This window comes from Muscardinus avellanarius (genome assembly GCF_963383645.1).
Source record: "Muscardinus avellanarius genome assembly, chromosome: 1".
NCBI lineage: Eukaryota > Metazoa > Chordata > Mammalia > Rodentia > Gliridae > Muscardinus > Muscardinus avellanarius.
In genome coordinates, this window is record NC_137786.1 from 209,748,611 (window position 1) to 209,776,563 (window position 27,953).

General features: G+C 45.7%; 1 protein-coding gene across 5 annotated transcripts in view; it reads left to right on the forward strand.

Moving 5' to 3' along the window:
- LDLRAD3 (low density lipoprotein receptor class A domain containing 3) overlaps positions 1 to 27,953 on the forward strand; it is a gene marked incomplete at both ends in the record, with an annotated part of 266,525 nt that overhangs the window by 123,329 nt on the left and 115,243 nt on the right. For 4 of the 5 annotated variants that reach the window (XM_080695905.1, XM_080695906.1, XM_080695907.1 and 1 more), the window contains 2 exons: positions 4,852 to 4,977; positions 21,231 to 21,365. In XM_080695905.1, coding sequence (XP_080552031.1) covers positions 4,852 to 4,977; positions 21,231 to 21,365 — 261 coding nt within the window. The remainder of the gene's footprint in view (positions 1 to 4,851; positions 4,978 to 21,230; positions 21,366 to 27,953) is intronic. The other variant, XM_080695908.1, reaches the window with a different exon arrangement.

The following is a 27,953-nucleotide window of genomic DNA, read 5'->3' on the forward strand; positions in this document are numbered from 1 at the left end:
TGGTTAGAATGTAAGGAGATGTTATACAAGTCAAAAAAAAAAAAAACAGTATATGCATCTGTGATATACTGATGTTGTTTATAGAAAATATCCTACTGTCTAATGGGCCCTCTGTCTTCGGGGAACAAAGAGGAAGTAGAATTATCATTATTAAAGAATGGGGGTGTGGACCAACAGTCAGTGACAGGAAAAGAGGTCACAATATATTAAAGTGGCAAAAGCAGGTTTCAGAATGCCATGTGTTTGATGGGTGCATTTAAGTAAAGCTACTTGCTCAGATAACCTCTTATTAATTCAGTCAGTAATTATTGAGTAACTGGTATGCTGGGCAGTGAACAGTGTGATGATCCTTTGCTACTCTGAAAGGTGCTGTTGGTGCAGCAGCATTGTCTGGGAGCTTATTAGGAATACGGAGTCCCAGGCCCCACCCTGACCTGCTGCATTCAGTGAGGTTCTGGGTGACCCACTTGCATGCTACAGTTTTTGAGACCATTCTCAGGAGCACATTTACTGACTTGCTAATGGCATACTTCTGCAGGACTTGCTCATGGCATACTTCTGCAGGGGACGGTGATTTGAGATAATTTTTTCATTTACCTTTGTGTGTTTCTCTGTCATGTGGAGCTTTCACAGTGAGCTATGTCTGGTTTTTAGAAAAGCCAGTGGTAATTTTGCAGAAGAGCTTAAGGCCCCTGCTTCTGGTTCTTTGGGCAGCCTTGGCCAAATACTGGTAGGACCCCGGGGCAGAAGCTGGGGCTGGAGGTGGGCAGGGAGTGCTTTCCAAGGATTTCCTTTGCAAACCGGTCAAAGCAGCAGCTATGGTGGCACCATGGGGTCAAGAGCTGCCGGGGTCCAGCCCTAGCAAGAGTCAAGGTTTGTGTGCTGGTGAGAGGAGAGTCGAGGTTGTGAGAGAGGACACTGACACACGAGACCAGATGGCAGCTTCTCAAATTTATTCTAATGGAAGCTTCTCCAGCTTCTCTCTTACTTCTTTTCTTTCAGGATTTGTTATAATCTTTATAGTCATCCAAACAGGAACTTCAAGGACAGAAAAAGTTTTTAACAGACTTCAGTTCAGGGTGCCAGACATTTAAATAATCATAGAAAGTATGCTTTGTCTCATCACAAGGCCAGCTTGAATTTAATCTTATATACTGGCCCAAACTAAGGTCAGTTTGAACTTAATCATTGGCCCAAACTTTATCCTTGGGGAAAAAAAATCTTTGCTGCCTGAGTCTCTCACAAGCCGCTGCCCATCAATTTTAGTTATAATGGTTATATATAAAATTCCAATTATACATATTGATCCAAATAATCCTAAAATAATTTTTTGAAGATGAGAATGCTAAACATACTTCATGGGGGATCTATGCCTTTGCAGGTCCCCTGACTGAGCTTTCTCAAGATCTGCATGAGATGCTGTAGCACAGAGCTTTTGCTGGAGCTGCGCCCACAGCCTGGGCCCTTCCTGGAAAGTCCTGGTTATGTAGAAGATGGGATTTTGGTCACAGGACCCTTTTTGTTGGGGATCTTTCTAGAATCTGACCCTGATGACGAGTCTGACGAGGAGTAGCCCTGTGACACCCTGCCTAAAGTACATGGAGGTGGAAGGAGGCTGCATTGGGGTGCAGGACCTGGTTCAAAGCCTTCCAGAACCTACGAGACTTGGCCAGTGCAGTTGCCTCACTGGGCCTCAGTGTTCACCTTGTGAAATGTGAGAATCAGTTGTTGAATCAGACCTGTGTGTACTACCTGTGTGTCCCTGTCATCCTGCAATAAAGAGCCAGTCTTTGTCCTGAGATGGCACAACTTGGTGACACTGAGACACCTCCTGGTGCCCCATAGGTCTCACATGGCCCCCAGATATTGGTCCCAGGACTGTCCCTGACTTGTGTGTGGTTGTCACTGGCTTCTGGTGAAGTGAGAAAAGTGCAGGTGTGAGGTGTCCTTCAGGGTAAAGAGTTCTTGATCCCAGACTACCTCCCTACAGCTAGCGTGAACTCTTACTTAGGGTGATAGTGAGCGGAAGTTATGGTAGATTTCTTTATAATAAAATAAAAGGTTGTTAATCGTATCAGCACTTCCACAATGCCTTCTGTTTTTTTTGTTGTTGTTGTTCTGTTGTTGTTGTTATTGTTGTTGTGTGTTTGTCTAAATCAGCCTTTGGGGCTCTCCTGTCCTTCCTTCTTTCTCAGGAATGGAGCTGGCACCTGTGCATGCGAGGTACATGCTCCACAATGGAGTTACATCCCCAGCCCTTGTTTTGAGACAGGGTCTTGTCTGCACCTGGCTTATTTTACTTGTCTTTTAACTCCAGAACTGTGAGGAGCAGACTCCAGGGAGGAGGACTCAAAAGTGTGTGTGGAGGAAATCCTTGGGAGCATGTGCATTCCAGTATTGAGTGAAGAGTCCCCCTGCCCCTCTTTGTCAGGGTGGCTTTAAAGACGGACAAAGACTGTCTGCAGCTTCTGCCAGGGGTTCCTGAAGTTGGCCCTTTCTGAAAATAAGGGCAAAAGAGGGTCAATCCAGGCTTTGCTCAGGACCCCCTGTGCCCTGTGCCGGGTCATGCTGGCAGGGAGCAGCTGTCAGCACCCCACTTCCCGGGCTTCTCTCGGTGCCCCAGCCAGGCGCTCGGCTGGCTGCCTGTGGTCCGCCTTAGCAGGCCTGTGGTGGTGCAGATGTGAATCATAGCGGGACAGGCTCCCTCACACAAGCAGTGACTGAGCATCGCTGACCAGGCAGGGAGTCTCGTTAGTCATTCCTGAAGAGTGTGCAGGCGCAGGGCCAGAGAGCTGGTTAATAGAATGGCAGCGAATTCATTTATAATCATTCATAGTCTTGCTTTCTTTTTCTCATGAAGCCTTGTCCTTTGGAGCTGGATGGACCCTAGGGAAAGCTAAGGAGGCATTAAACAGTCAAATCATGGGACAGGGGTGAGCCGTGGTTCTGTATTAGCAGTTACTCACTTCTAGGCCTCAGTTTCCCTATCTATCTGCAAAGTGGGTTGTCATGGGACAGAAAAGATGCTATCCGTCAAACAGAACAGAGTGCGTAGCTTGTACTCAGCATTCAGTCAAAGGCAGTAGCTGTTACTATCCAATCCCATTCTCTCCTTTCATGGGTTCACAGACATGTGACACATACTTATTAGGCACTAAGTGTATGCACTAGACAAAGCAGCTTCTTCAAGAGGGTTAGTGAAAGTGTGTTTTGAGGGGCAGGGAAGGGTGGACATCAATCACACAGCCCCATGCAAAGGAGGTGGCATTGGGTGGTGATGGCTTGCCACACCCTTGCAGCTGTCTCCACCCTCAGTCACTCTAACCCTGCCCTGCCCTGCTTTTCCTTCCTAGGACACTTCACATACAAAGAGCACACAAGCACCATTGCAGTTGTTCCAGGTTGAAACCAAGCAGTGTGGGTTTTTAAAACCTGGACACATCCCAGCCTTTAATACCCTGTTGGTTGTGAATTGGCTGCTGCCAAAGATGGCATGTTTCGGAGGGCAGGGACATGGAGGTAATTTACGGCCTGGTTGTTCCCAAGTAATGGTCCTTGCCTCTGGGAGAACCATGGGTCCTGCCTCTGAGACAGGAGCCAAGAGGGATGCTCAGCGGGGCCTGCTACCTGGACGCAGCCATAGATCCCATCTTACACCTTCTAATCGCCAGCCGCGGCAGTGAGCACCATTAACAAGAAAAGCATTACCCCACAGGGCTGTTTGGATTAGCAGGTCTCTCAATCAAGCCCGAGTTACAACCACTTCTGTTCAAACTGTTTGTACGGCAGGAGTGCAAGATGAATGTCTTCTGAGCAGGAGTCTGGCTTCTGTTGCAGACAGTGACGAGAAGCAGGGCCATGGGGTTGATTGAAATCGTGGCCTCTGGAGCCCGCATGCCCAGGGCCTCACCCCAGCACTAGGTCTTCCAGCATGTGACCTTGGCCAAGTCACTTTGCCCTCCAAGTGCCTCTGTGCACGAGGACAAGAACCGTACCCATCGGTGTTGGGGTCCCCGGGTGTAGCAGTTTTCCAAGACTCGCAGATCTCAGCACAGGGTCGAACTCACAGCCATGCTTTCTGACAGTGTGAGCATACAAAGCCAAATTAATAAAAGTAACAGGTGAACAAAATCCAGAGGGGACCAGTCTCAGGCCTCCCAGAGTCCACTCCCACTGCGGACACACACATGGGACGCGACGCTTGATTCCCCTAGCAACGAGCTATAAACAACACGTGTGAAGTGTCGCCCACCAGGGAGACTCGCTAGAGACTCAGCACCCAGAGCTGATGATCATATTGGCACCTTCTGCCTAGCATGTCTCAAAACCCCAGACTTCCAAAATAAAAGCATGTGTTCATCATAAACTGTATTATTTACATAAACGGTGAGCCACTCTTATCAATTAGGGTGTCGGAACCTTTCCCAAATCTAACTTTCCAGACTCAGGCCCAGCAGGAGCCAGCCTTGCCAGCCAGTCTTCATGAGGACAGCAGTCCCACAGTGGGCACTTGCTGAATGTCACCTCCAGTTACTCTGACATCCAGGGAATGCGTTTTGATGGGATCATCAGTACCTTAAGGACCAAGCTCCCCTTGCCGTTCCTTTGTGCAGCCCTTTGGTTGGGCACGTTGGGTGGCGCAGAGGCCGTGGCAGGCAGGGTTCCCCACTCCCTTCCCAGGGCACGCTGCCTGTGGGTGTTGGAGCCGACTGGGCCTTTGAAGCAGGTGGTGGCAGGGTTAAGAATCCCTGGGGGAGGACCCATTTGCACGTTCAGAGTGAACGGGATGTGGATGCAGCGATCTGAGCACGTAACCTCCTGACACTTGCCGTCTGTCTTTGTCCCCTGCAGCCAAAGCCAAGTCCAAGTGCGGCCCCACGTTCTTCCCCTGCGCCAGCGGCATCCACTGTATCATCGGCCGCTTCAGGTGCAATGGGTTCGAGGACTGTCCGGATGGCAGCGACGAGGAGAATTGCAGTAAGTGGGGAGGCCTTGAGCCGCCATGATGGATCCCTCCAGCCAGCCGGCCTTGGCCACTCTGGCCGCTCATGCAGAGAGTAGGATTCTCCCCATGTCCTCTTTGTATCACGTCCCTGCTGTGCACACCTGTGAATGCTCACTGCCCTGCTTCAGGGGCCTGATCAGTTCTGGGGAGAGCTCTGAAAGTGCAGTAGAATTAAAACCCATGAACAGCCGGGCGTGGTGGCGCACGCTTGTAATCCCCGCGCTTGGGAGGCAGAGACGGGAGGATCACACAGGTTCGAAGCCAGCCATGTGCGCTGGCTTAGGAGACCCTGTTTCCAAATAAAAATGTAAAAAAATAGGTCTGGGAGTGTAGCCTAGAGGTAGAAGAGCTTCCAGGAACCCCAGTACCACCAAAAATAAATAAATGAATAAAACCCATGAACAGACGAGGAGCCTCAGGTGTCATAGGTGAATTAACTCATCCAGGGCCACCCAGCCCATCAGGAGCAGAGCCGTGCCTATGGCCGTTCAAACCTGCATGAGGTCTGCTTTGACTCAGTACCCATGTCTATGTGCTTGCTTGCTTTCATTCTTATTTTGAATTATTTTTAAAAACGCTTATTTATTAATTATATACATACTATAAGAATATATTCTTTAAAAACTCCAAGTAGTATCAAGTTTCTCCTTGACTGTGGCCACTCTGATTCCTTTTACCTGCTGTATAATAGTATCAGTACACAGACAGGCAGATGCGCACATGCATCTGTACACATCCTTATGTTTACTCCACCTGCTCCTTAGCAGTCTCATTGTGGGGCTGGCTTAGTCCTTGGCCTTGAAAATGTAGTCCCTTCCCTTCTAGCATCTTCCTGTCCACAGTGATTTCACACACTCACTGCAGACTCTATGGCCCTTAGGTTTCTTTTCCCCACCTTTAATACTATTCCAGCTCCCCCAGAAAATTGCTTCCTACCTGCTGCTGCTGGTTGAAGCCTTTGTAATTGTGGTGGGCTCTCAGCAAGCGTACACATTTATTTTATATGCCTATATTTTTAAGTCTAGTTTTCAAAGCACTTTTGGGTTTATAGCAAAATTAAGAAGCACAATGCATTATCTTATGTCCCCTGCATCCAGCTACGCACAGCTTCCCACAGTCAACATCCCATCCCAGAGTAGATTTGTCACAGTGGAAGAAGCTGAGTTGACATGTCCTCATCACCCAGCATTCACAGTGGACATGGGATTCACTGTGAGCATCGAGTGGGGTTTGGGCAGATGTACGGGGACGTGTATCTATCACTGCAGTGCCCTACAGAAGAGCTGTGCCTCTCTAGGAATCTTCCATTCTCAGCCTACTTCTCCTTCCCTGCCTGTTCACGCCCACTTATATAGTTTTATAACATTTTTATCTTCTGATTACTGTAGAGAACTTGCAAGTCGGGCATGGTGGCACACATTTGTAATCCCAGCATTTGGGAGGCTGTGACAGGAGGATCGCGATTCACAGCCTCAGCTACTTAGTGAGGCCCTCTGCAACTCAGTGAGACCCTGTTTCAAAATAAAGAATAAAAAATAGGGGCTGGGGCTGTAGTTTGGAGGTAGAATGCTCTTGAGTTCCATCCCCAGTTCAGAAAAAAAAAAAAAAAGAACTTTCAAAGTACAAAAAAAAAAAAGGTATAAAGAACACAAAACAGCTCATGATTTCATAAATTAGAATAAAGTACTGTTGATGCATAGGCAGTTTGGTGCCAGTTTGTCCCTATCTGCCTGTCTGTCTGTCTCTCCTATACATTCATAAATACACATGGGTGTACTCTTTCTTTAATGGGCTCAACTGTGATGTCCTCTTTATTTTGAACATTTTCTCATGTTATCAAATTTTTTTTAAACATAACCTTTAATGAATTAAGTGGTCATCTCTATAGACTGATATTTCCCTGGGCTGCTGGTTCTACTTTAAGTCCTGGAGAGGAGGGGGCAGCTTTCTTCTGCTCCAGAGAGCAGTGGCTGGTCTGACCTCCACGTGGGAACACAGGAAGTTTGTGGGCACCCCCGTGCCTCCTCCTATTGCCTCATTTCTTCTTCTGGGTCTGAAATAGCAGAAATCCGTTGTAGCCGCCAGGCTGTTGTGTTGTCAGCGGAATGGCTGGAACCCACCTGTGCAGGGAAGATGCTTGGCGCTCACAGGACGGCATCTGACTGGGACATGACTCTGGATTTGTGTTCTCCCAGAGGAAGCTGGAGTTGGGCACGCTGCGGGGTCTCCCTAAAGGCTGGTTTCCCATCCCCACACTGCGGGTGCTGAGAGCCTGCTTCCTGGGGTGGCTGTAAGAATAATATCTGAAAAGTGATGCTTCCCTCAGGTGGCCTGGAGTAACTATTAAAACAATAGTGGTTTAGAACAAAAAGTGTGAGTGAGTAAAGGAAAAATATTTACTAGGATTTTGCCTTCGGCTTGGGATCTCCAAGGACATCCTTCTTTTAAATTTCATTTAGTCGAGTAAGAGTGATCCAACTACATTTCAGCTTTCTGTTGCCATGGGATTTATAATCTAAGGGAGAAATGTTGTATTACATGTATGCACACATACATGCACATACATACATAGAAAGTAAGCTAAAGGCCATAAAAAGCAAGCATGGCACATTGCAGCATGCTTATAGCATTCAACACGACTGTGTTATCCTCATACCCTTGGCCATCGTTAAAGATGATGCCGTCACATTTACCTGTTTGGACATTAGTATTTAATTGTCCAAGTGAGTAAATTATACCAATTCCAGATGACTTTAGCAGGGATGAAGCCTGCATTTTCTTCTTTCATAGCTACCACTTAAAAATTGGGTTTCTAACTCACTATTTTGAAGATTGGCAAATAAAAGGAAAGAAACATTTATCCTCCCTTTTCTATAGAAATCAAACTTTAGAGTAATCAGCTGACTTAAGAAATTTCTTTTTTATTAAAAGTACCAGCTAATAGAAGAAGAATAGAATTAGAGTGTATCATCTCTATTTCTTAGCCCCTAATGAAGCATGGATCTGGTTCATGGTCATCAATGGCGACTACAGCTCTGGGTGGAAAACAATTGATGTGGAGCTTTATAAGGATGGCGCAGGCAGAAAAGTCCTGAAACCACCAGTTAATCTTTTCAGACAGCTTTGAATCAATATTTCGCCATTTTGAGCGGAATGTGGAAACCTTTTTCTGTCGGTCTCTGTATGTTACAGGTCTCAAACGGTCAATCTGCATCCATTTAAAAAAAATCAAGATGCTGTTTTAATTTCCAATTTAAATTTTCAAACATATTTTAAAGGACTTGAGAGAAGAAGGATGGCATATTTACCTAGGCAGTTACCATGTGGGTGGCTTTTCTCATTCCTGATGTTCCAAGTCTCCTTCTGCTATCATTCCCTTCTGTCTGAAGCACTTCCTGTAGCAATTCTTGAAAAAGCAGGTCTGTTGGCAACAAATTCTCTCAGTTTTTGTTCATCCGAGGATGTCTTTATTTCACCTTCATTTCTGAAGGCTATTCTTAGGGCGTATAGAATCCTGGGTTGACAGTTCTTTTCTCTAAGAACTTCTCATGTGCCACTTCCTTCTGGCTTCTCTGGTTTCTGAAGAGGAATGTATTGTCATTCGAATTGTTTCCCTAAAGAGTATACAGCAACCTTTGTAAGTGCTTGGTAGTTTTTCTTTTTTGTCTTTAGTTTTAATGTTTAGATCATAGTGTTGGCTGTCTGTGTGTCCTTGAATTTATCCTGTTTAGGGTTCTCTGAGCTATTTGAATCTGTAGGTTTTTGTCTTTTACCATACTTAGTAAATTTTCACCGGTTGTTTCATTTAACATTTCAAAGGCATTGTCCTCTTTCTTCTTTCCTGGCGGGTTTCTGGTGACAGCAACGTCACTGCCTGCTATTGTCCCTGGGTCCCCAAGGCTTTGTTCACCGTTCATCAGTTACTTTGCTTCTTATAGTTAGACTGGACAATTTCCATTAATCCATCATCAAGCTTCCCCGTTTTCTCCTTTGTCGCCTCCAGTCTACTTTCAAGCATATCCAGGGTTGTATTTGGCTCTGGTTTAGTTTCAGTTACTGTATTTTTCAGTTCTGAAGTTTCCTTTCAGTTCTTCTCTCTTATCTTCCAGTTCTCTACTGAGAAGCCCTGTTTTTTCATTTGTGTTTGTGACTGACAGAGCAGCTCTGCAGTAGCTGCTTTAAAACCCTTTGTCACTCAATCCCAACACCTTTGCAGTCTGGTGTTGTCAACCGTTGGTTGTCTTTACCACCTTATGAATTTTTTCTTATTATCTGTATCACAAGTGATTGGGAATTATATCTTTTTTTTTTTTTTTTTGCGGGTCTGGGGATGGAACCCAGGGGCATTCGACCTCCAAGCTACAGCCTCACTAAGTAGCTGAGGCTGTCCGCGAATCGTGATCCTCCTGTCTCAGCCTCCCGAATGCTGGGATTACAAGCGTGCACCACCACGCCTGGCTGGGCATTATATCTTGGACATCTTGTTTATTACATTCGACACTCTGAGTCTTGTTTAAATACCATGGAGAACACTTGCTTTTTTGTTTCAGCAGCAGATGACCTGGTTGGGTCAGACCACAAGGTTCTACGAGGCCTCGGTGGGCCATGGTTAGAGTAGTTTTCTGTTTTCCCAGTGCCATTTGGATCTGCTGTGTATGTATACCTTCAGTGCTCTATCTGGGGGTTCATTCTCAGCATCGTCAGTGCACTGATTAGGACTTGATCCACCAGATCCCTCTGTGCAGCTTTGGGATCAGCCTGAGAGTTATAGACAGCTTTGTGAGTGACTTTGAGGAACCCCTCTTTTCTTGATCTGTTTAGTTCTTCCCACTTTCTGGGGTTCCAAGATGGGGAGGGGAAATGGTAAACTCACCACCATTTTGGTGGTAGTTTGAATTTTGATCTTCCCCAATTGGCTGGCTCTAGATTACTTTTCAGGATTTAAAAGTAGCTGCTGCATGTAAACTCCCCAGATTCTAAAGCTGCCTTCCGTGGGAGAGCCAGAGTGAGGTGGGGCTCCTGCCTCTGCCCTGTCATGGGAACCTCCTGAAAGCCAGTTTTAGCTGCACAAGAAGAGAGACAACCAGACATAATTTCCTTCTGATAAGATGCATCTGGAACACATATCACACTGTGAGGTAGCGCTGCCAAGAATATCCCAGCTGAATCTGATGGAGGCTCTAAATCTAACCATTAGTTTGTAGGAAATTTGAGGACAGGAACATATTAATGGCCTCATGGGGCGACAAACTGTCAGATCCACAGTGTAGGAAATTCTTCAGGGCCCGGTTTTATTCGAAAGTAAATTCTAAGAATGAACACAGAGGAAGCGAGGAACCTATGGATTGAAAGAGACTGAGAGATTAATTAACCAAATGCTGTGTCTGGATCATGTTTGAATCCTGACTCTAATAAGCCAAGTATTTAGAAAAATTAATATAGAATCTTTTGAATGATTCATTTTTAAATATGAGAATGGTGTTATGTGGATCTTTGGAAAACCTGGACTTTTAGAAATACATATTATAATATGTAGAGGTTAGATTAAGTGATGTTTAAGGCATAATCCACCTGTCACAGGACAGGGAGAGATTAAGGGTAAGACAAACAAAATGAGTTGATAATTATTATAGGCAGTGATCAATACATGGGGTTTATTAAACCACTCTCTCTTTTTATGCATATTCGAAATAGCCCATAATAAAATTATGAAAAGAAATAAATAAATACAAGTTAAGTGGTTCTGCTGGGTGATTTCTTGAGTTAAGCAACTAAGAGAGTCTCATTTTGGGGTTTGGCCTGCAGCATCGTGTTTCTCCACCCTGCGCATTCACTTTGCTCTCAGGAGCCAGGATGAGCAGGAATCAGCATTTCCCTTCAGAGCATCATGACGTTGAGATTTTCCTTGCACTCATCTTCCTTCCTCTTTGCTCATGCCTGGCTCTTCCTTCTGCTCAGACCTTCTTGGCTGGAGGTGAAGCCATGGGTCCACTGCCAGGACAGCCCTGTCTTCACCCTCATCCAATGAGGATGGACACTCCACCAGAATGAAATTGACTGAAGTGACTGTCAGAGCAAACTGATTGAAGCCCAGATCAGAGCCTACATTTCCTTTTCACCCCTAAGCCTTGAGGAGCCGGACATTATATATGGACTGGGATTGCTGTGGGTCACAACTGGAGGCCATTCCCTCCTTGTGCTCTGGAGTTATATCACCTAGGTCTTAAAGACTCCCAAGTGACCTGGTTTGCCAAGGTTGGGCTGAATCCTCGTACCATGTTCTCAACCCAATCTGAGCCTTCCTCAAACAAAGGGCACCTCACCAGGTGGCCTGCCCCCACCACCTGTGAGAAGCCACATCCCCCTCTCTATTCCTGCTTCTTTCTTCTCAGAGCTTGGCACCACTGCCCGATGACTTCCCATCCTCCCTACTAATTCACAGCAGCCATGAGATGGTGCCTGGGGCTCACAGCTGGGTTCCCAGTGCCCAGGGCGTGGTCAGGCCCAGCCACAGCATGCAATAAATGCACCTGCAAAGCCGGGCGTGGTGGCACACGCTTGTAAGCCCAGTACTTGGGAGACTGAGACAGGGAGATTGCAGTTTCGTGGCCAGCCTCAGCTACTTAGTGAGACCCTTTGCAACTCAGTGAGACCCTGTTTCAAAAAAGAAAAAAGACTAAAAAATAGGACCAAGGGTGTAGCTCGAAAGTAGACTGCCCCTGGGTTCCATCCCCGGTACTGCAATAACAACAACAACAACAACAACAACAACAACAACAATAATAATGCACATGCAATAAATTAGACTTCTCATGCTTGACCTTAGCACTCATTTGGCATGACTTGCCCACTAGGATGGAAGCTTTTTAAGAAAAGGGACAGGCCAGTGCTGGGGAGAGTGCTCTATTGATAGGAAATAGTAAGTGATTGTTGAATGAATAAATCAAGGAACTAAGCAAATAAAGGGCTAAATGAGGAAGACAGGCAGACTTGGGAAGTACCCCCTCCCCACAGCAGTCAGGAGATAGACTGTATGTATTATAGACTATATATATTATATATATATAGTGTGTGTGTGTGTGTGTGTGTGTGTGTGTGTGTGTGTGTGTGTGTTACTGGAGATTAAACCCAGGGGCACTCTGCCTCTGAGCTACACCCCCAGTCCTAATTCAATTTTTTTTTTTGAAACAGGGTCTTGCTAAGTTTCTGAGAGTCTCTAAGTTTTTGAGGCTGATCTTGAATGTGTGATCCTCCTGTCTTAGTCTCCCAAGTCCTGGGATTACAGGCATGTGCCACCACACCAACTAAGATATATTCTCAACGTCTGGATGTCTTGACCTTTCCGTGTTTTCAGATGTGTGCCCAGCCCTCTTCCCACAATCTCTATGTCAGACATCACACTAGATGCTCCTGGGAATACAGAGATGGGTCAGACACAGACCCTGATATCCATGAGCTTACACTCGAGTAAGAGAGATAAAATACAAGTATATATGAGAATAAAAATATGAGTATATATGAGAAGCGACATCCCCCTCTCAATCCCTGCTTCTCTCTTCTTAGTGCTTGGGACCTCTGCCTGATGACTTCCCATCCTCCCTACTAATTCACAGCAGCCATGAGATGGTGCCTGGGGCTCACAGCTGGGTTCCCAGTGCCCAGGGCATGGTCAAGCCCAGCCACAGCATGCAATATATATATAGAGAGAGGCAAAGTAGAGTTGAGAGTTGGGAGTGCCGTGGGACTCAGTGATGGGAGAGATTATTTCCTTCTGGGCTCCTTAGGGTCAGTCGTTGGAGGAAAGGAGTCCCAGAGGATGGCTACCACTTAAACACAGTCCTATGGAGTGGCTCAGGCTGGGGCTTAGGCGAGGCTGAGAGGTGGGCACACTGTCTAGTATATACGAATGGCCTGGCTTACAGCTACTAAGCATGTATTGTGTGTGGTACCTTTCTGTATACCGTCTGTGGATGATCTCATTGTGTGTGGATAGTGTTAATATCCCTTAATCCATAAGGGAATGGAGACATGGGAAGGTTAAATAACTTGTGGTCACATAATTAGTAAGTACAGAGTTGGGATACTAATCTAGGCAGTATAAACACAGCATCCAAACTCTTAACCACTATACTAATACAGATCCCCAATAATAGTAATTATAAAAAGCATGTGTTGAGCGCCTTCTGTGGGTCACACGCTGTCCTCCATGCCTAACATGTATTATCTCTTTTAATTTCCACAAAACCTTATGACATAGGCACTATTTTTATCCACACTTTACAGATATTGAAGGCTGAGGCTTAGAGAAGTTAAATGACTTTCTGAATGTCTAATAGCCAGTGGGTGTTAGAGCAGTTCAAATCCTCGCTCCTCATGACTCCAGCAGGATGCACACTTGGAATTGTAGGCTGGGGCAGATGATGACAAGTTGCCTTATATTTTATGCCCCTTGGGGGGCAGGTGGCACTGCGCTACTGCAGGGTGAGGAGAGGGAGGCTCTGGGCACACAAGGCTGGCGCCTGGGGAGTCAGGACCTGGTGGCTCCTGATACAGAAGTGGGACCACAGGAAGAGGGAGAGGTTGGGGCATGAAGGGGAGCGTGTCATTTCAGATGTGCAGAGTTTAGTGTTAATGGAGATTCAGGCTGAGGGGTCCATGATGTATCAGGATAAAGGTGTTTATTGCCATCCACAGAAAGGTAGTGGTTGAAGCAGTGGAATTAGACTTGTTTCCTGGAAAAGGTGGGCTCTGGTGGTGGACAGGAGGTAGCTATGCCCCTATGCCTTTACCAAGCAGAAGGAAGCCCGCTGCCATTAACAGTGAGCAGAGTTCTGCCAACTGCCTATGTCAATGCAAAAGGGGTTTCTGCTGTTTATTTATTTATTTATTTTGGTGGTACTGGGGGTAGAACCCAGAGGCTTTCTACCTCCGGGCTATACTCCCAGACCCATTTTTTTATATTTTATTTGGAAACAGGGTCTCACTAAGTTGCTGAGAGCCTCACTGAGTAGCTGAGGCTGGCTTCGAACCTGCGCGATCCTCCTGGCTCAGCCTCCCAAGCGTGGGGATTACAAGTGTGCGCCACCACGCCCGGCTCTGTTGTTTATATTTTAGTGCTGGGGATTCAGCACAGGAACATTCTCCCTCTGATCTACACCCCCAGCCCTCTTTACTTTCTTTTTTTTTTTTTTTAGGTGGTACTGGGGTTCCTGGAAACCCTTCTACCTCCGGGTTACACTCCCAGACCTATTTTTATAATTTTATTTGGAAACAGGGTCTCTTAAGCCAGCGTGGCTGGCTTCAAACCAGCTTGATCCTCCTGTCTCAGCCTCCCAAGCGCAGGGATTACAAGCGTGCGCCACGCTCGGCCGCCCTCTTTACTTTCTATTTTGAAATGGCCTCGCTAAGTTGTTTAAGGTCTCACAAAGTTGCTGAAATTATCCTCAAATCCATGATCCTCCTGTCTCCACCTCCCAAGTACTGGGAATGTAGGTGTGCACCACTGTGTCTGGCTGCTGGAGGGGTTTTGAAACTTAAAATCCTCTCGAGTCCTTCCCGGTGGGGCAAAGGCAGGCAGGGTAGAGCCATCTTTGCCTCTTGCCCGCTCGTACAGAATGGTGGCCCTTTTCCCTCCTGATGCAGTGGAAGAAGTTCATGGGCCAGGTCCTGTCGCGGAGAAGCAAGGGCCGCCAAGGTTGGGGCCCGAGGGCCTTGGTGCCAGCAGGCTCTTTTTAGCAACTTTCAAAGGAATGCGCTGCAGCTCTCTGCAGACAAGCCACCGCCAGGGCAGCGAGCGTGTCCCAAGTCCTGGAGAAAGCTGTGTTGGTAGCAGGGATGTTTGCGGGGAGAATGGGGGCCTGAACGCCCTCTACTCTGAAGAAGGGGAAGTCATGGTGCCATGCCATCTCCCCCTCTTGTGTGTTTTGCAGGACAGGTGGGCCTAGGGGGACAAGATCCCCCTGTAGGCTGTGAGGTTAGGAAGCAGGTGGCGGCGGCTGCAGGATGGAGGAGCAGGTGGGAATGCTGGGGCTGGTGACAAGGAATTTCCCATTCATGTGTTTTGTCAAGAGCTTGGGAGGTGGGAGGGGCGCCGACTGCCCAGACTTCAGATGAATTCCAGAGGACACTTGCTAAGTCCTGCTGGAGACGGATTGCCTCACTTCCTGTCTTGAAGCCAGGAAGTTGCTTTGGATGACCGCGGTGGTCCCCGGGGCTGCTCCGTTAGATGTGGTAAGTAACCCCCCTAGTTTAATTAGCCACTAAGGGGTTCCCCAACTCATGCCTCCCTCCCTGTGGCAGGGAGACACATATTCTTTTTCCTGTGCATTGTGGGTTGGAAAGAGACCATTAGAGCCCTGTGCGTCTTGTGGTAATGATACCCAAGGAGCTTTTGAGCCTGCAATTGAGTTTTTAACTTGACTCTACACTCTATTCCACCTCCAGTGAAATAAATAGGATAAGATACAATATTCCTCTCCGTAGTTAACTGGGTAAAATAATGCATTTTTCAGTGACTGGTAAACTTTAGCAAGGACAAAGAAAACATGAAGCACATTAAATATTGCTAAAAGGATGGGCATGGTGGTGCACACCTATAATTCCGTACTTGGGAGGCTCACTCAGGAGTATCACAAATTCGAGGCTAGCCTTAGCAAATTAGTAAGACCCTGTTTCAAACTTTTTTTAAAAAGGGCTGATTGTGTAGCTCAGTGGAAGAATACCCCTAGGTTTAATCACCAGTACAAAAAAAGAAAAAAAGAAAAAAGAAAAAAATATGGAGACATAACATCTTAAATATATTGTATCTTTTAGTCTGTGAGTTGTTCATTGAGCAGTTAACTGTTGGCAGGTCCTAGACTAGTCCCTGTGGGCCACAGAAACCCTTGAGCCTTGGTCCCTGCCCATCTGAGGCATCCAGTTTTGGGGCCACCAAGGAGCTAGGTACACTGGCACTGCAGTCTGGCTGGGCCGGTAAACAGCTGCGGAGGCCCTGGGACACCAGTTAAAGAGGCAGAAACTCTCTGGGGTCTTTGGGGGAAGAGCTGCTACTCTGATTAAGTGTGCATCTGCCTAGAAATTTAACATTTATGCCTTTGAAAGCCGTCATTGACAGCAATCTCTCTGAGATGTATTGCTTCTTGGCGCTGTCGCCATTTACCATTTTTGGTAGCAGCTCAGGTCAGTCTTAGGAACATTAATTTTTTAGACTGGGCTGTGATACAGGGCTGCCTGTGGCTTCTCTTTGAGCACTGTCTAGTCTCTTTTGAAACTGTGCTAGGCTGTTGGAATTCTTGGGTTGCTTTTTTTAGCCTCTCTGTCCTTTCCTGGAGTTACCAGCTTTTATTTCTTGCTGCCGGTTTGTCTGCAGGGTGGCAAGCAGCCTCTCTTCTCCTCTGGAGTCGGCTTTGTCCTTGGGCGCAGGAGGCCAGAGCTTGTTGGGACCTACATGAATGGAGAATCAATTGGTGCAGAGGGAGGTGGAGGCTGCACAGCCCTTTTCAAGCTCTGTGTGGCTTCGAGGCATGAGCCAGGCTATGTGTATTTTGATGGTAGCCCCTTTTGTCTGGCTTGCTACTGAGTTTGGGGTGTGCACCTTTCCTGTCCTCTCTGTCCTGTTTTTCTGCCCTGCATGGAGGAGGCAGGGCTCAAGTCTCAGGGCTTTCTGTGACTTAAGAAGTCATAGAAAAAGAGTCCAGGGAGGAGCAAATTTGTGTGTGACTGCTTATAAGTGTGGCGCTGTGTCCTGTGAGAGTGTGCCTGAGTGCTAGAGACACCGTTGGTGGGCCAGAGGGAGGTTTGAGGTGGGAGACCAGAGGGAAAGGAAAGTGCTGGGTGTAGTGGCACACACCTATAATCCCAGTTCTTGGGAGCCTGAGACAGGAGGATTGCAGGTTAGAGGCCCGCCTCAGCAGCTGAGTGAAACACCATTTCAAAAATAGGGTTGGGGTGTAACTCAGAGGTAGAAATTTCCTGGACTTAATCCCTAGTACCAAAAAAAGTGATCACTGATGAGATGCTGGGCGTGGTGGTGCACGCTTGTAATCCCCGCGCTTGGGAGGTGGAGACAGGAGGATGATCGCGCAGGTTCGAAGCCAGCTGTGCTGGCTTAAGAGACCCTGTTTCCAAATTTTAAGAAAGTATAAAAATAGGTCTGGGAACTCCATAGCCTGGAGGTAGAAGGGTTTCCAGGAACCCCAGTACCACAAAAAAAAAAAAAAATAGAGTGATCACTGAACACTTTTTCCTTTAGGGAAGAAAAGGTTATTTTGTTTAATTAAACAAAGTTATTGGTACATTATAATTATACAACACAGTGAGATTCACTGTGATATATTTTTACATGCATATAATATAAATTGATGTTTTATTCCTGGTAGCTTCCCTTCCCTTCCCTCCTCCTTCTTTCTGGTTCCCTTCCTCTCCTCTTCTGGTCTGGTCTCCCTTCTATTTTCATGAAAATTTCTTGTTTCTACTTTTTTTGTCTTTCTAGATCCCACATATGAGAAAAAACATACGACCCTTGGCTTTCTGAGCCTGGTTTATTTCACTTCACATGATGTTCTCCAGCTCCACTCATCTACCTGCAATGACATAATTTTGTTCTTCTTTCCCTTGTGTATATACACTATGTTTTCTCGACCTATTCATCTGCCAACGAACACCGAGGCTGGTTCTATAACTTGGCTGTGGTGAATTGCGCTGCTATGAACACGGGTACGAATGTGTCACCATAACATGCAGATTTTAGTTGTTTGGGGTAAATACTGAGGAGTGATATAGCTGGGTCATATGGTGATTACACCTCTATTCTTCTGAGGATCTTTATAGCGACTACTAATGTACAATCTCATCAACAGTGTATAAGCATTCCTTTCTCCCTACATCCTCACCAGTATTTATTATTACTTGTATCCTTAACGATTGCCATTCCAACCGAAAGTGAGATGAAATCTCAATGTAGTTTTGATTTCACTTCCCCTGATTGCTAAGGATGTGGAACATTTTTTCATGTATTTGTTTCTCTGAAACATTTATGCCAGATGAGACTCTTAAGGATTTTCGTGATGCCTTTAAGACATACTAAAAAAGTCAAATAAAATAAACGCCTGTGTTTCTGAGAGCTCGTTTCAGAAAACATAGTGTATGCTGCCTTCTTTGCTTTGGATTTTTATAATAATATGATGTTAGTGAACCCTGCTCTGATCCTTCTCCACCCTCCTGTCCAGAGGCATCTATGGCCCTGAGCTTGGTGATGTCACTGTGTAAGTTTTTATTCTTTCTATATTTTTGTATGCCTCAATAACAAATGGAATTCTTTTGCATGGGTGACTTCATATAAGTGATATGGCATTGCACATATTCTCCCATTACTTGCTTATGAGAAAAGAGAATTAAATGAGAATTATTGTTACATTTGTGAGATTTATCCATCTGGATATCAGTTTATACATTTTTCACTATGTAGCAGCTGTTGACACACTTGGGCCTGTGTTCCAAATTTGGCCAACTGTCTGTCTTCATAAATAAGTTTTACTTGAACAAAGCCACGCCTTTTGCTTATGAGTTTATTGGGAGCTGCTTTGCACTCCAAAAACGGACTCATTACATCAGAGACATATCAGATGGCTAATGAAACCTAAAATAACGACTATCTGGTTATTTACAGGAAAATATAGGTCAGCTCAGGCTTTAGAGTATTAATAATAGAATATTACTTAATAATAGATTAATAATAGAATAATTAATTAATAACACTATTAATAATAGATTATTACTTTAGTCCATTGTAATACTAACAATAACATTGTTAACGGTCTCCTATTGGTGACCATTTGGGGAATATCTGAAAGTGAAATTACTGGATTGTGGGTATGTGGACCTTAAACTTTATTAGAAATTACCAGATTGACTTCCACAGTGGGTGTACCAATTTGCACTTTGGGGTTCATGAGCATTCTCCCCCCCCCAATGTCTTTGCCAACATGTATAGTGTAAGACCCTAAATTTGGTGATGCATGTAAAGTGCCACTTTACATGATTTTTTTTTCAAGGTTTTATTGGCTATTTGCCATGCCTCTGTGAACTGAATGTGTGCTTTGCTCAGTTTTTCACTGAGCTGTCCTTTGCATTTTGATTGTGAGAGAAGATGACAGCATTCTCAGCAGGATGATTCAGCCCAGTGTCCCCACGGGGATGTTTACATAAGCTGGACCACCCACCCTGTCTTGGAGCACTTAGAAAGCCTTTCCAAGGCTGTCCAATTGGAAGAGCTGATTGTTACTGACTCTTTGGATACATAGATGTGACCATCAAGGTCACATCTTTGGCATGCTAAAGGCCACCGTGGTGATGCTGAAGGGCAGGAGGGTTTGGAGGGCTACTATGGACAAAAAACAAACCCAATTTGTGGTTTTGTGTTTCCTCCTTTGGGTTTTGGCTGAAGTCAGACCTTGATTTCAGCATGATCAAGTCGAGCCATCTTCTGGCTCATAGTGATTTCAATAATTAAATCTTTTACTTTTAAGCCAGACTACTATTTGATTTTACATTGGTCCATCATCCTCAAAACTGAGAGCTCTGGCTTCCCTCATCTTCTACTTCCTCTGACCTTTCAGATCAAACTTTCTAGGTTGGATAGTTAAAAAAAAAAAAGGAAGAAAGGAGAGAGAGAAAAAAAGAAAGAAAGGAAGAGAGAAAGAAGGGCCTTCAGTCCCTTGGCCTTACACCACTCATGGAGCTTACCAAGTCCTACAGCTGGGATCTCCGTGGATCACAACAGCAGCTCAGTGAAGCTTACGCACTGGACAGACCACAGCTGCCGCTTGGCAGCGAGGTCCGTGGAGGGACCCTGGAGCTGACTTCCTGTACCCATAGCATCCACTCTGGTGCTCTTCTCACTGCTCCCAGTGCATTGTGGGCTTGATTCCTTGCCCGAGGTCTAGGATGACGCCTATCATCATTACCTCTCTTGATCCTTGTGAAGGCCACACCTTGTGAATCCAAGACAGACATCAGTAGGGGAACCAATATTGCCTTTGCTGATCCTGTGCTACATATTAAACTTGGCCCCACCTGTTTTCTCACACATCTCATTTGATGCTGCAGTTCATACTGTAAGTTGAAGGATTCATGTCATGGGTCTGCGACTCACGCAGTCATTCAGGGCCAGTGCTTAGCCTGGAAGGGTGCCATGCCTGCTTTTATGCTCCACACCTGCTGTCTTGATTTTTTTTTTTTTTTTGGTGGTACTGGGGTTCCTGGAAGCCCTTCTACCTCTGGACTATGCTCCCAGGCCTATTTTTATACTTTTTAAAATTTGGAAACAGGGTCTCTTTAAGCCAGCAGGATTGGCTTCGAACCTGCTCACGATCCTCCTGTCTCCGCCTCCCAAGCGTGGGGATTACAAGCGTGCGCCACCACACCCAGCTTATCTTGATTTTTCATCACTTTTAATAGCAGCCTCCAAATTTTCAGTTTGCCCTGGATCTTTCAAATTATTTAGCCAGTCCTGTCTACAGACAAAGTAACTGAGTCTCAGAGTGTAAATGACTTACACTCTGATTACACAGTGAATAAGTAGCAGAGCAGGGATTAGAGTCATGGCTTCTACATGATGCTTCATTGATTGAAAACAGAGCCATGGAGTGAGCTTTGTTTGAACTGTACTGCTAGCAATGGGGAAGCCAGTTAAATTGTGTTGTAGAAACACTTTTCCTAGAGTGATTTGCATATGTGTTAAGGGGTTTTGTGTTGACATCACACTCGTCATTTGCAACCCTTTCTGTTGAGGGTAGTGTTCAGAACTGTCATTTCTTTGAAGGCCCCTAAAAGTGCCTAGAATGGGGCGCCTCATAGAGAAGCCGCTTAGAAATGGTAACTGAGGTCTATGGGGTTTGGGGTGGCAAAGAAGATAGCAAGAACATTGAGTTTATGTTAGTGAGCCATGATAGATGGAAGAATTGTCAGGATGAGGGCACTGGAAAGATCTGTGTAGCTCTTGAGATTGACCACGTGGTCTTTTCCTGGGGGCAGAAATTCATGGACCCCAATTCAGCTGTTTCTGACACTACTTTTTCCTCTGTGTCACCTGCACTGCAAACCATTTCACTCTTAAATTGCCAGGAAAGAGTCCATGAGATCCAGGCTCTGCTCTGGCTGGGCTCCAGAGAGGTTCCCGGGGAATTCTCTGGCCTCTTTCGTGACCTGCCTTTTCTTTTCTTCACAGCAGCAAATCCCCTGCTCTGCTCCACGGCCCGCTATCACTGCAGGAATGGCCTCTGCATTGACAAGAGCTTCATCTGCGATGGGCAGAATAACTGTCAGGACAACAGCGATGAGGAGAGCTGTGAAAGTTCTCAAGGTAGGAGCCACGTGGCCGCTAGACAGTGATGGCGGCACAGCCCGGGGTCACACCGAGGCAGACCCACACCCGCCTCCAGTCATGGCAGCGAGGGTCATTTTGCAGTTGGCCTCATTGTCTTTGCACTACAAGAATGGGTACTTTTGTGATCTTTACCATACTGTGCCTACCATTTTGCATTTGGTATTCTTCACCTATGCAATGCCATGTAGACACTTCCTCTTCAAATTTGCCATTGGCTCAGCTGCGTTGCACACTGTCCTTGTGTTGCTTGACTGTGTTTTCTAAGTCATTGTGCTGTTGGGGGCCATCCGACTCCTCTCTTCTTCAATTACTTCTTCAGGATAAATTTTGCAGACTAGGATGCCTGTGTGGATTGTGGATCCATTTCACCGTACAGCTGTTTGAATTATTTTTCCTTTTAAGTTTATACTGCTGCTAGAGCATCGTCATCTGTGCCTGTCAGTTTTACTGTAATACCACAGACATTCACTGCTGTTCTGTTTTTTTTTTTTTTTCCCTTTTTTGCTAACTTAGTAGTCATGGAGAGTTAGCCTCCCTGAATGCTGTGATTTTCATGTCTGACTAGGAGCAGAGTTAATACCCCCACCCTCGTGTTGGTTTACTACTTCCTTTCCTCTTGTGTGAGTTACCTGTGCATATCAAGGCTCTTGATTTCAGAGCTATTATATGGAAACCGAAGGATGCAGCTGGAGGATGGAAAGATGAGCTTCATTAGGGAGCTTGAAGGGCTCAGGGGGATGAGGCCATTTCCTCCCTTCTTGAGGCTGACCAGGAACCTTTCTTTGCTCTTGTGACTCTTATTCAGAAAACATATTATTCGGTAACAAGAAAGAAATACAAAGATTTGTACAATGTGCATCTATTCTAAGGCATCCTAAAGAGTCCAGTTCTAATGTTATAAACTGGAATTATCGGTCTCTAATTCTTACTTGTGTGTGTGTGTGTGTGTGTGTGTGTGTGTGTGTGTGTGTGTGGTACTGGGGTTCCTGGAAGCCCTTCCACCTCTGGGCTACACTCCCAGACCTATTTTATATTTTTGAAACAGGGTCTCTTAAGCCAGCGCAGCTGGCTTCGAACCTGCGCGATCCTCCTGTCTCCACCTCCCAAGCGCGTGGATTACAAGCGTGCGCCACCACGCCCGGCCATTCTTACTTTTTTTACTTAAACCATTTTGTCCCATGGTCCCAAAATGTAGAAACCCTAGAAAAACTTAAATTGATCAACAAATATACTACTTATGGCAACTTTGAAAATATATTTGAACATTTATTATGTTTGCAGAGATGAACACTCAGAACTTAATAGTATACCAATACTAATGGCTATGATTCAGCCATATTATTGCTCATTGGTAGAGTTTATGCATTTGTTTTGACTATATTCGCTGTTCTACTGTATGACCATGTTGCAGCCTATAAATTTAATAAAATTATAAAAAGACAAGCAAGCCAGGTATGGTGGTGCATGCCTGTAATCCTAGTACTTGGGAGGCTGCAATAGGAGGATTGCAGGTTCATGGCCAGCCTGAATAACTTAAGCCCAGTGAGATCCTGTTTCAAAAAGAAAGAAAGAAAGAAAGAAAGAAAGAAAGAGAGAAAGGAAGGAGAAGAAAGAAAAGAAATAGGGTTGGGAATATACCTCAGAGATAGGACACCCCTGAGTTCAATTCTCAGTGCTACAAAATAATAATAATAATAATAATAATAATAATAATAATAATAATGAGAAAATGATGGTGTATGGGTTACTTATGTGTTGGGAGGTAGAATACATGGGCTAAGTTCTATGTAGGTGGTCAGGTTATTTTCAGTTCTAGCTTTTATTTTGGTTGCAGTATTTTATTTATTTATTTATTTATTTAGTAGTACCCAGGGGCATTCTACCTCTGAGTTTATTTTATTTATTTTTTAAATTTTGAAAGAGGTTCTTAGTAAGTTTGGGGGCCCTTGCTAAGTTACTGAGGCTGGCCGTGAGCCTGTGATCCACCCATCTCAGAACATGTAACCTCTAATTGCAAACTGCCCGCTATTCTAGCTGCTTGAGCAGAGGAATGCAGATGCCATGGGAACATCTGACCCTCGCTTATGAGAGACTGAGCTCCATACAGTATCTTCCCGAGACTCTTAGAGGCATCTTGACTGGAGAGAATATAGTGTTAACACCACATGAGGTTATCAGACCCGACAGTGCACCAAGGCATTCTGCTCAGGACCTTTGCTCACAAGCTTACTTAATCCAAATATGTCTTCATTACTTACGCTGGGCTTTGAAGCCCTTGAAAGATGAATCTTTGCTTTCAGTTGATGTGGGAAAAGAAAATTCTATATTATAATATTTATTTTGAGAGGGTGGAGAGAACTGGCCCCAAGTTAGGGAAGAATGGCCCTTGAGGTACTTTTCTTCTCATTTGAGTTGGGTTTGAAAAAGTGGACTTTCCACTGTAGAGAGTCCCTCCTCCATTCCCTTGGTTGTCCTGTTATCCTTGGCCTTGCAACAACAACAGTTTGTGAGGACTTGGGAGCGGGGAGGGACGGGGAAAGTGGAGCCGCTGTTGTAGCTTAGCGCTCCATGTGGTATGTACTAGACAGCAAAGAGTGCTATGTGCGATCCAGTTTTAATTGGAGCTCATTGACTGGAAATGTATCCTCTGTCCAAGATGCTTTCAGAAGTGGTAGTTTTGGGAGCGGGTTTGCTGTAGCTGTTCTGTTTCTTTGGAGGTGGGTACTGTCTCTGGGGTAGGGGTGGGGTGCATCTGAGAGTGCTACCCTCGAGTTTCTTCTGCATTCAGCAGGGCGTGTGTGTGTGTGTGTGTGTGTGTGAGAGAGAGAGAGAGAGAGAGAGAGAGAGAGAGAGAGAGAGAGAGAAAAGAAGAAGGAGGAGAAGGAGGAGGAGGAGGAAGAGGAGGAGGAGGAAGAGGAGGAGGAGGAGGAGGAGGAGGAGGAGGGGGAGGAGGAGGAGGAGGGGGAGGAAAAAACACGAACTGCTCTAGGTGGCATATTTTGCTATTGGGTAACAGGAAAGTGTCTCCAGCCATGCCGATGCTGCACTCAGGGGTTGAGAAACCATCTCCTGTTCCCTCACTGCCACTCAGAAGTCCTTTAAAATGTTACCTGGATGTGGCAGTAGCCTCCAGTGATCCCCACCTCCTGTCATTCATGTCCTGGGTTAACCCTGTTTCTGTGAATGGGATCTGGATCTCAGGACTTGCATTTGGTGTGTGTGTGTGTGTGTGTGTGTGTGTGTGTGTGTGTGTAGATTAGTAATGTTAAGTAAGTGCATGTTGTTATACAACCAATATCTAGACTTGTACATTTTACTCATCCGAAACTTGGAACCAATTAGACACCAACTTCCATTCCCCTTCTCCCCAGTCCTGGCAGCCACTATTGTACTTTTTGTCTTGATTCATTTTTAACTTTTGGTGCCTCCTATTAGCAGAATAAAAATAAATAAATAAATAAATAAACAACAGGCTGGAGGTATATTCGATTCCCAGTATCAGAATTTAAAAAAAAAATTTAAGCCTTGAAGTTTTGGGGTAATTTTTATGCAACATTAGATAACCAGCACTCTGAGTACCCGTCACTTGGGCCTCAGTCCTTAGCATAGTCACCGGGAGCTTCTGATGATACAGGTCAAGGTGATGCGTCAGACCATCAAGAGGAGATTGCACAGGGTGTTATAAGAATAGCAGTCACTGGGAGTCCGAATGAGATGTCAGACATTGTTCTCACATGTGACTTGTATGATCCTACTACATTATCATAAAGTCCCTCTGAGCCTAGAGGCTTCACTTTCTGGATCACACACAGAGGGTCACTCTTCATCACCCCACGAGCTCCAGGGGGTCAGCCTGACTCTTGCTAGCACTCAAAGCCGGGCATAATGGTGCATGCTTGTAATCCCAGCACTTAGAAGACGGAGACAGGAGGATTACACAGGTTTGAAGCTAGCCTCAGGTACTTGGTGAGGCTCTCAGCAACTTAGTAAGACTATGTTTCCAAATAAAGTATAAAGCCGGGCGTGGTGGCGCACGCTTGTAATCCCCGTGCTTGGGAGGCAGAGACAGGAGGATCCCGCAGGTTCGAAGCCAGCCGCAGGCGCTGGCTTAGGAGACCCTGTTTCCAAATTTAAAAAAATGTAAAAAAAGGTCTGGGAGTGTAGCCCAGAGGTAGAAGGGCTTTCAGGAACCCCAGTACCACCACCAAAAAAAAAAAAAAAAAAAAAGTATAAAAAAATAGGTCTGGGAGTAGAGCCTAGAGGTAGAAAAAAACGCCCCTGGGTTCCACCTCAGTACCACTAAAAAAGGTGGGGGGGGATGAAGGAGGCAGGTTTCCCTCAAGGTTTCTGTTAAGTACAAATAAATACTGTGGCCTGGCATGGTGGTGCATGCTTGTAATCCCATAAATCGAGAGGGGGAGACTAGTGGATCACGGTTTGCAGACAGCCTCAGCCACTTAGCGAGGCCTTTCACAACTCAGTGAGAACCTGTTTCAAAAATTTTAAAAAGCCTAAGAAATAGGGCTGAGGGTGTAGTTTGGCGGTAGAATGCCCCTGGGTTCCATCCCCAGTACAGCCAAAAAAAAAAAAAAGAAAAATTACTGTGCTGTCTTCCACGTGCCTGCTCGTGGGCAGTGCTGGAAAGTGACTCTTTGGAAGAAGCCCCAGCACACAGGGAGGAGTGTTTGGCATTCGGCCTGAAGTTTTTTTATCAGTGTGTGCTGTGTCCTGGTGATAAGACTTCAGGAGGATTTGGAAGGCTGGGTACCTCATCAGAAGCTAATGGTGACAGCTCTGTCCTGTTTCTTCTGCATTCAGCAGGGTGTGTGTGTGTGTGTGTGTGTGTGTGTGTGTGTGAGAGAGAGAGAGAGAGAGAGAGAGAGAGAGAGAGAGAGAGAGAGAGAGAGAGAGAGGGAGAACACAAACTGCTCAAGGTAGCATTTTTTTGCTATTGGGTAGGTAACAGGAAAGTGTCTCCAGCCAGGCCGATGGTGCACTCGGGTTGAGGAGCCATCTCCTGTTACCTCAGAATGTGACTGTATTTGGAAATAGGGTGATTGCAAGAATAAAAATGAATTTGTATCACTCAGCTGTTTTGTTGCCATGACCAACATATCTGATGAGAATAACTTAGGGAACGAATGGTTTATTTTGGCTCCCTGTTTCAGAGGTTCAGTCCATGGTGTGCTGGCTCAGTTGCTGGGTCTAAGATCAGGCAGAACATAATGGTGGAAGCTTATCATGGAAGATAGCTCATGGAATGGCTCATGGCATGGCTCTAGGAAGGAAAGAGAGACAGACAGACAGGCAGGCAGGCAGGCCTACACCAGGACACATACAGTTCCCAAGAGCTGTCTCCAGTGATCCATCTCCTCCAGCCATACTCCACCTGCTTCCAGTTACCACCCAGCAAATGCATATGAATTATTAATTCATCAGTGGCTTTAACTACTGCTGATATTAGAACCCTGATTTAATTATTTTACCTCCAAACACTGCTGCATGACCTCACACGCATGAGGTTTTGGGGCTGATCCAGCTTCAAACTTTAACTAGAGTCCATGCAGGAGTAGGGTGAACCTCCTATCTAGTAGGATCGGTGTCCTGAACTAAATTTGGACACAGACACACATGGAGGGAGTATGTCATATGAATATTAAGGTAAAAATTGTGATGATGCTTGCACCAAAGATTTGGTGGACTTCTCATGGTTCTCAAACCATAAGAAGTCAGAAAGGAAGCAGAGGACAGACTCACCTGCCCACCCTGAAAAGGAACCAGCCCTGCTGACGCCTTGATCTTGGGCTTGTAGCCTCCAGACTGTGAGACAGTGGGTGTCTATTGTTTCAGCTGCCCCTTCTGTGGTGCTTGGTTGCAGCAACCCTAGCAACTAATAGAGTCCCTAAGAAGCGACACGTAGACAGGGCACAGCCACACTTCAGTGTCACAATAGAAGCAGAGATGTGAAATTGCCAGAGAGTGATCTCAGTGCAGGAGTAAAGTGAAACAAGGACCCAGGGGGATGTGCCGAGGCTCTGTGCCTTTAAGACTAGGACATGGTGAGAAGAATTTTCTCCAGGGGAAGATGCTGGTTGGTCTGCTGTGGGGGGTGGCAGAGCCACACTGGGTCAGTAGGAGACCTCCCAGCCCGCATTCCAAGGTGTTTGTTTTCTGGACTAGGTGTGCAGACCTCACTAACTTTGTCTTCTCTACAGCCCTGGGACTGGCTGGGCGTGGTGGCACATACCTGTAATCTTAGTACTTGGGAGGCTGAGACAAGAGGATCATGGGTTTGAGGCCAACAAGAGGATTACAGGTTTGAGGTTAGTGTCAGCAAGTTTAGTGAGACCCTCAGCAACTTAGCAAGATCCTATTTTGAAAAGAAAAAGGGGATGGCTGGAGGTGCCACTTAGAGGTAGAATGGTTCTGGGTTCAATCCCCAGTACCTACCTACTCCTTACAAAAAAAAAAAAAAAAAAAAAAAAAAACTACAGTCAATGTAGGCAGAACCTGATCATACCTCTGCTTCCTGGGCACCTTGGACACGGGGCCTTCCATCTTCTG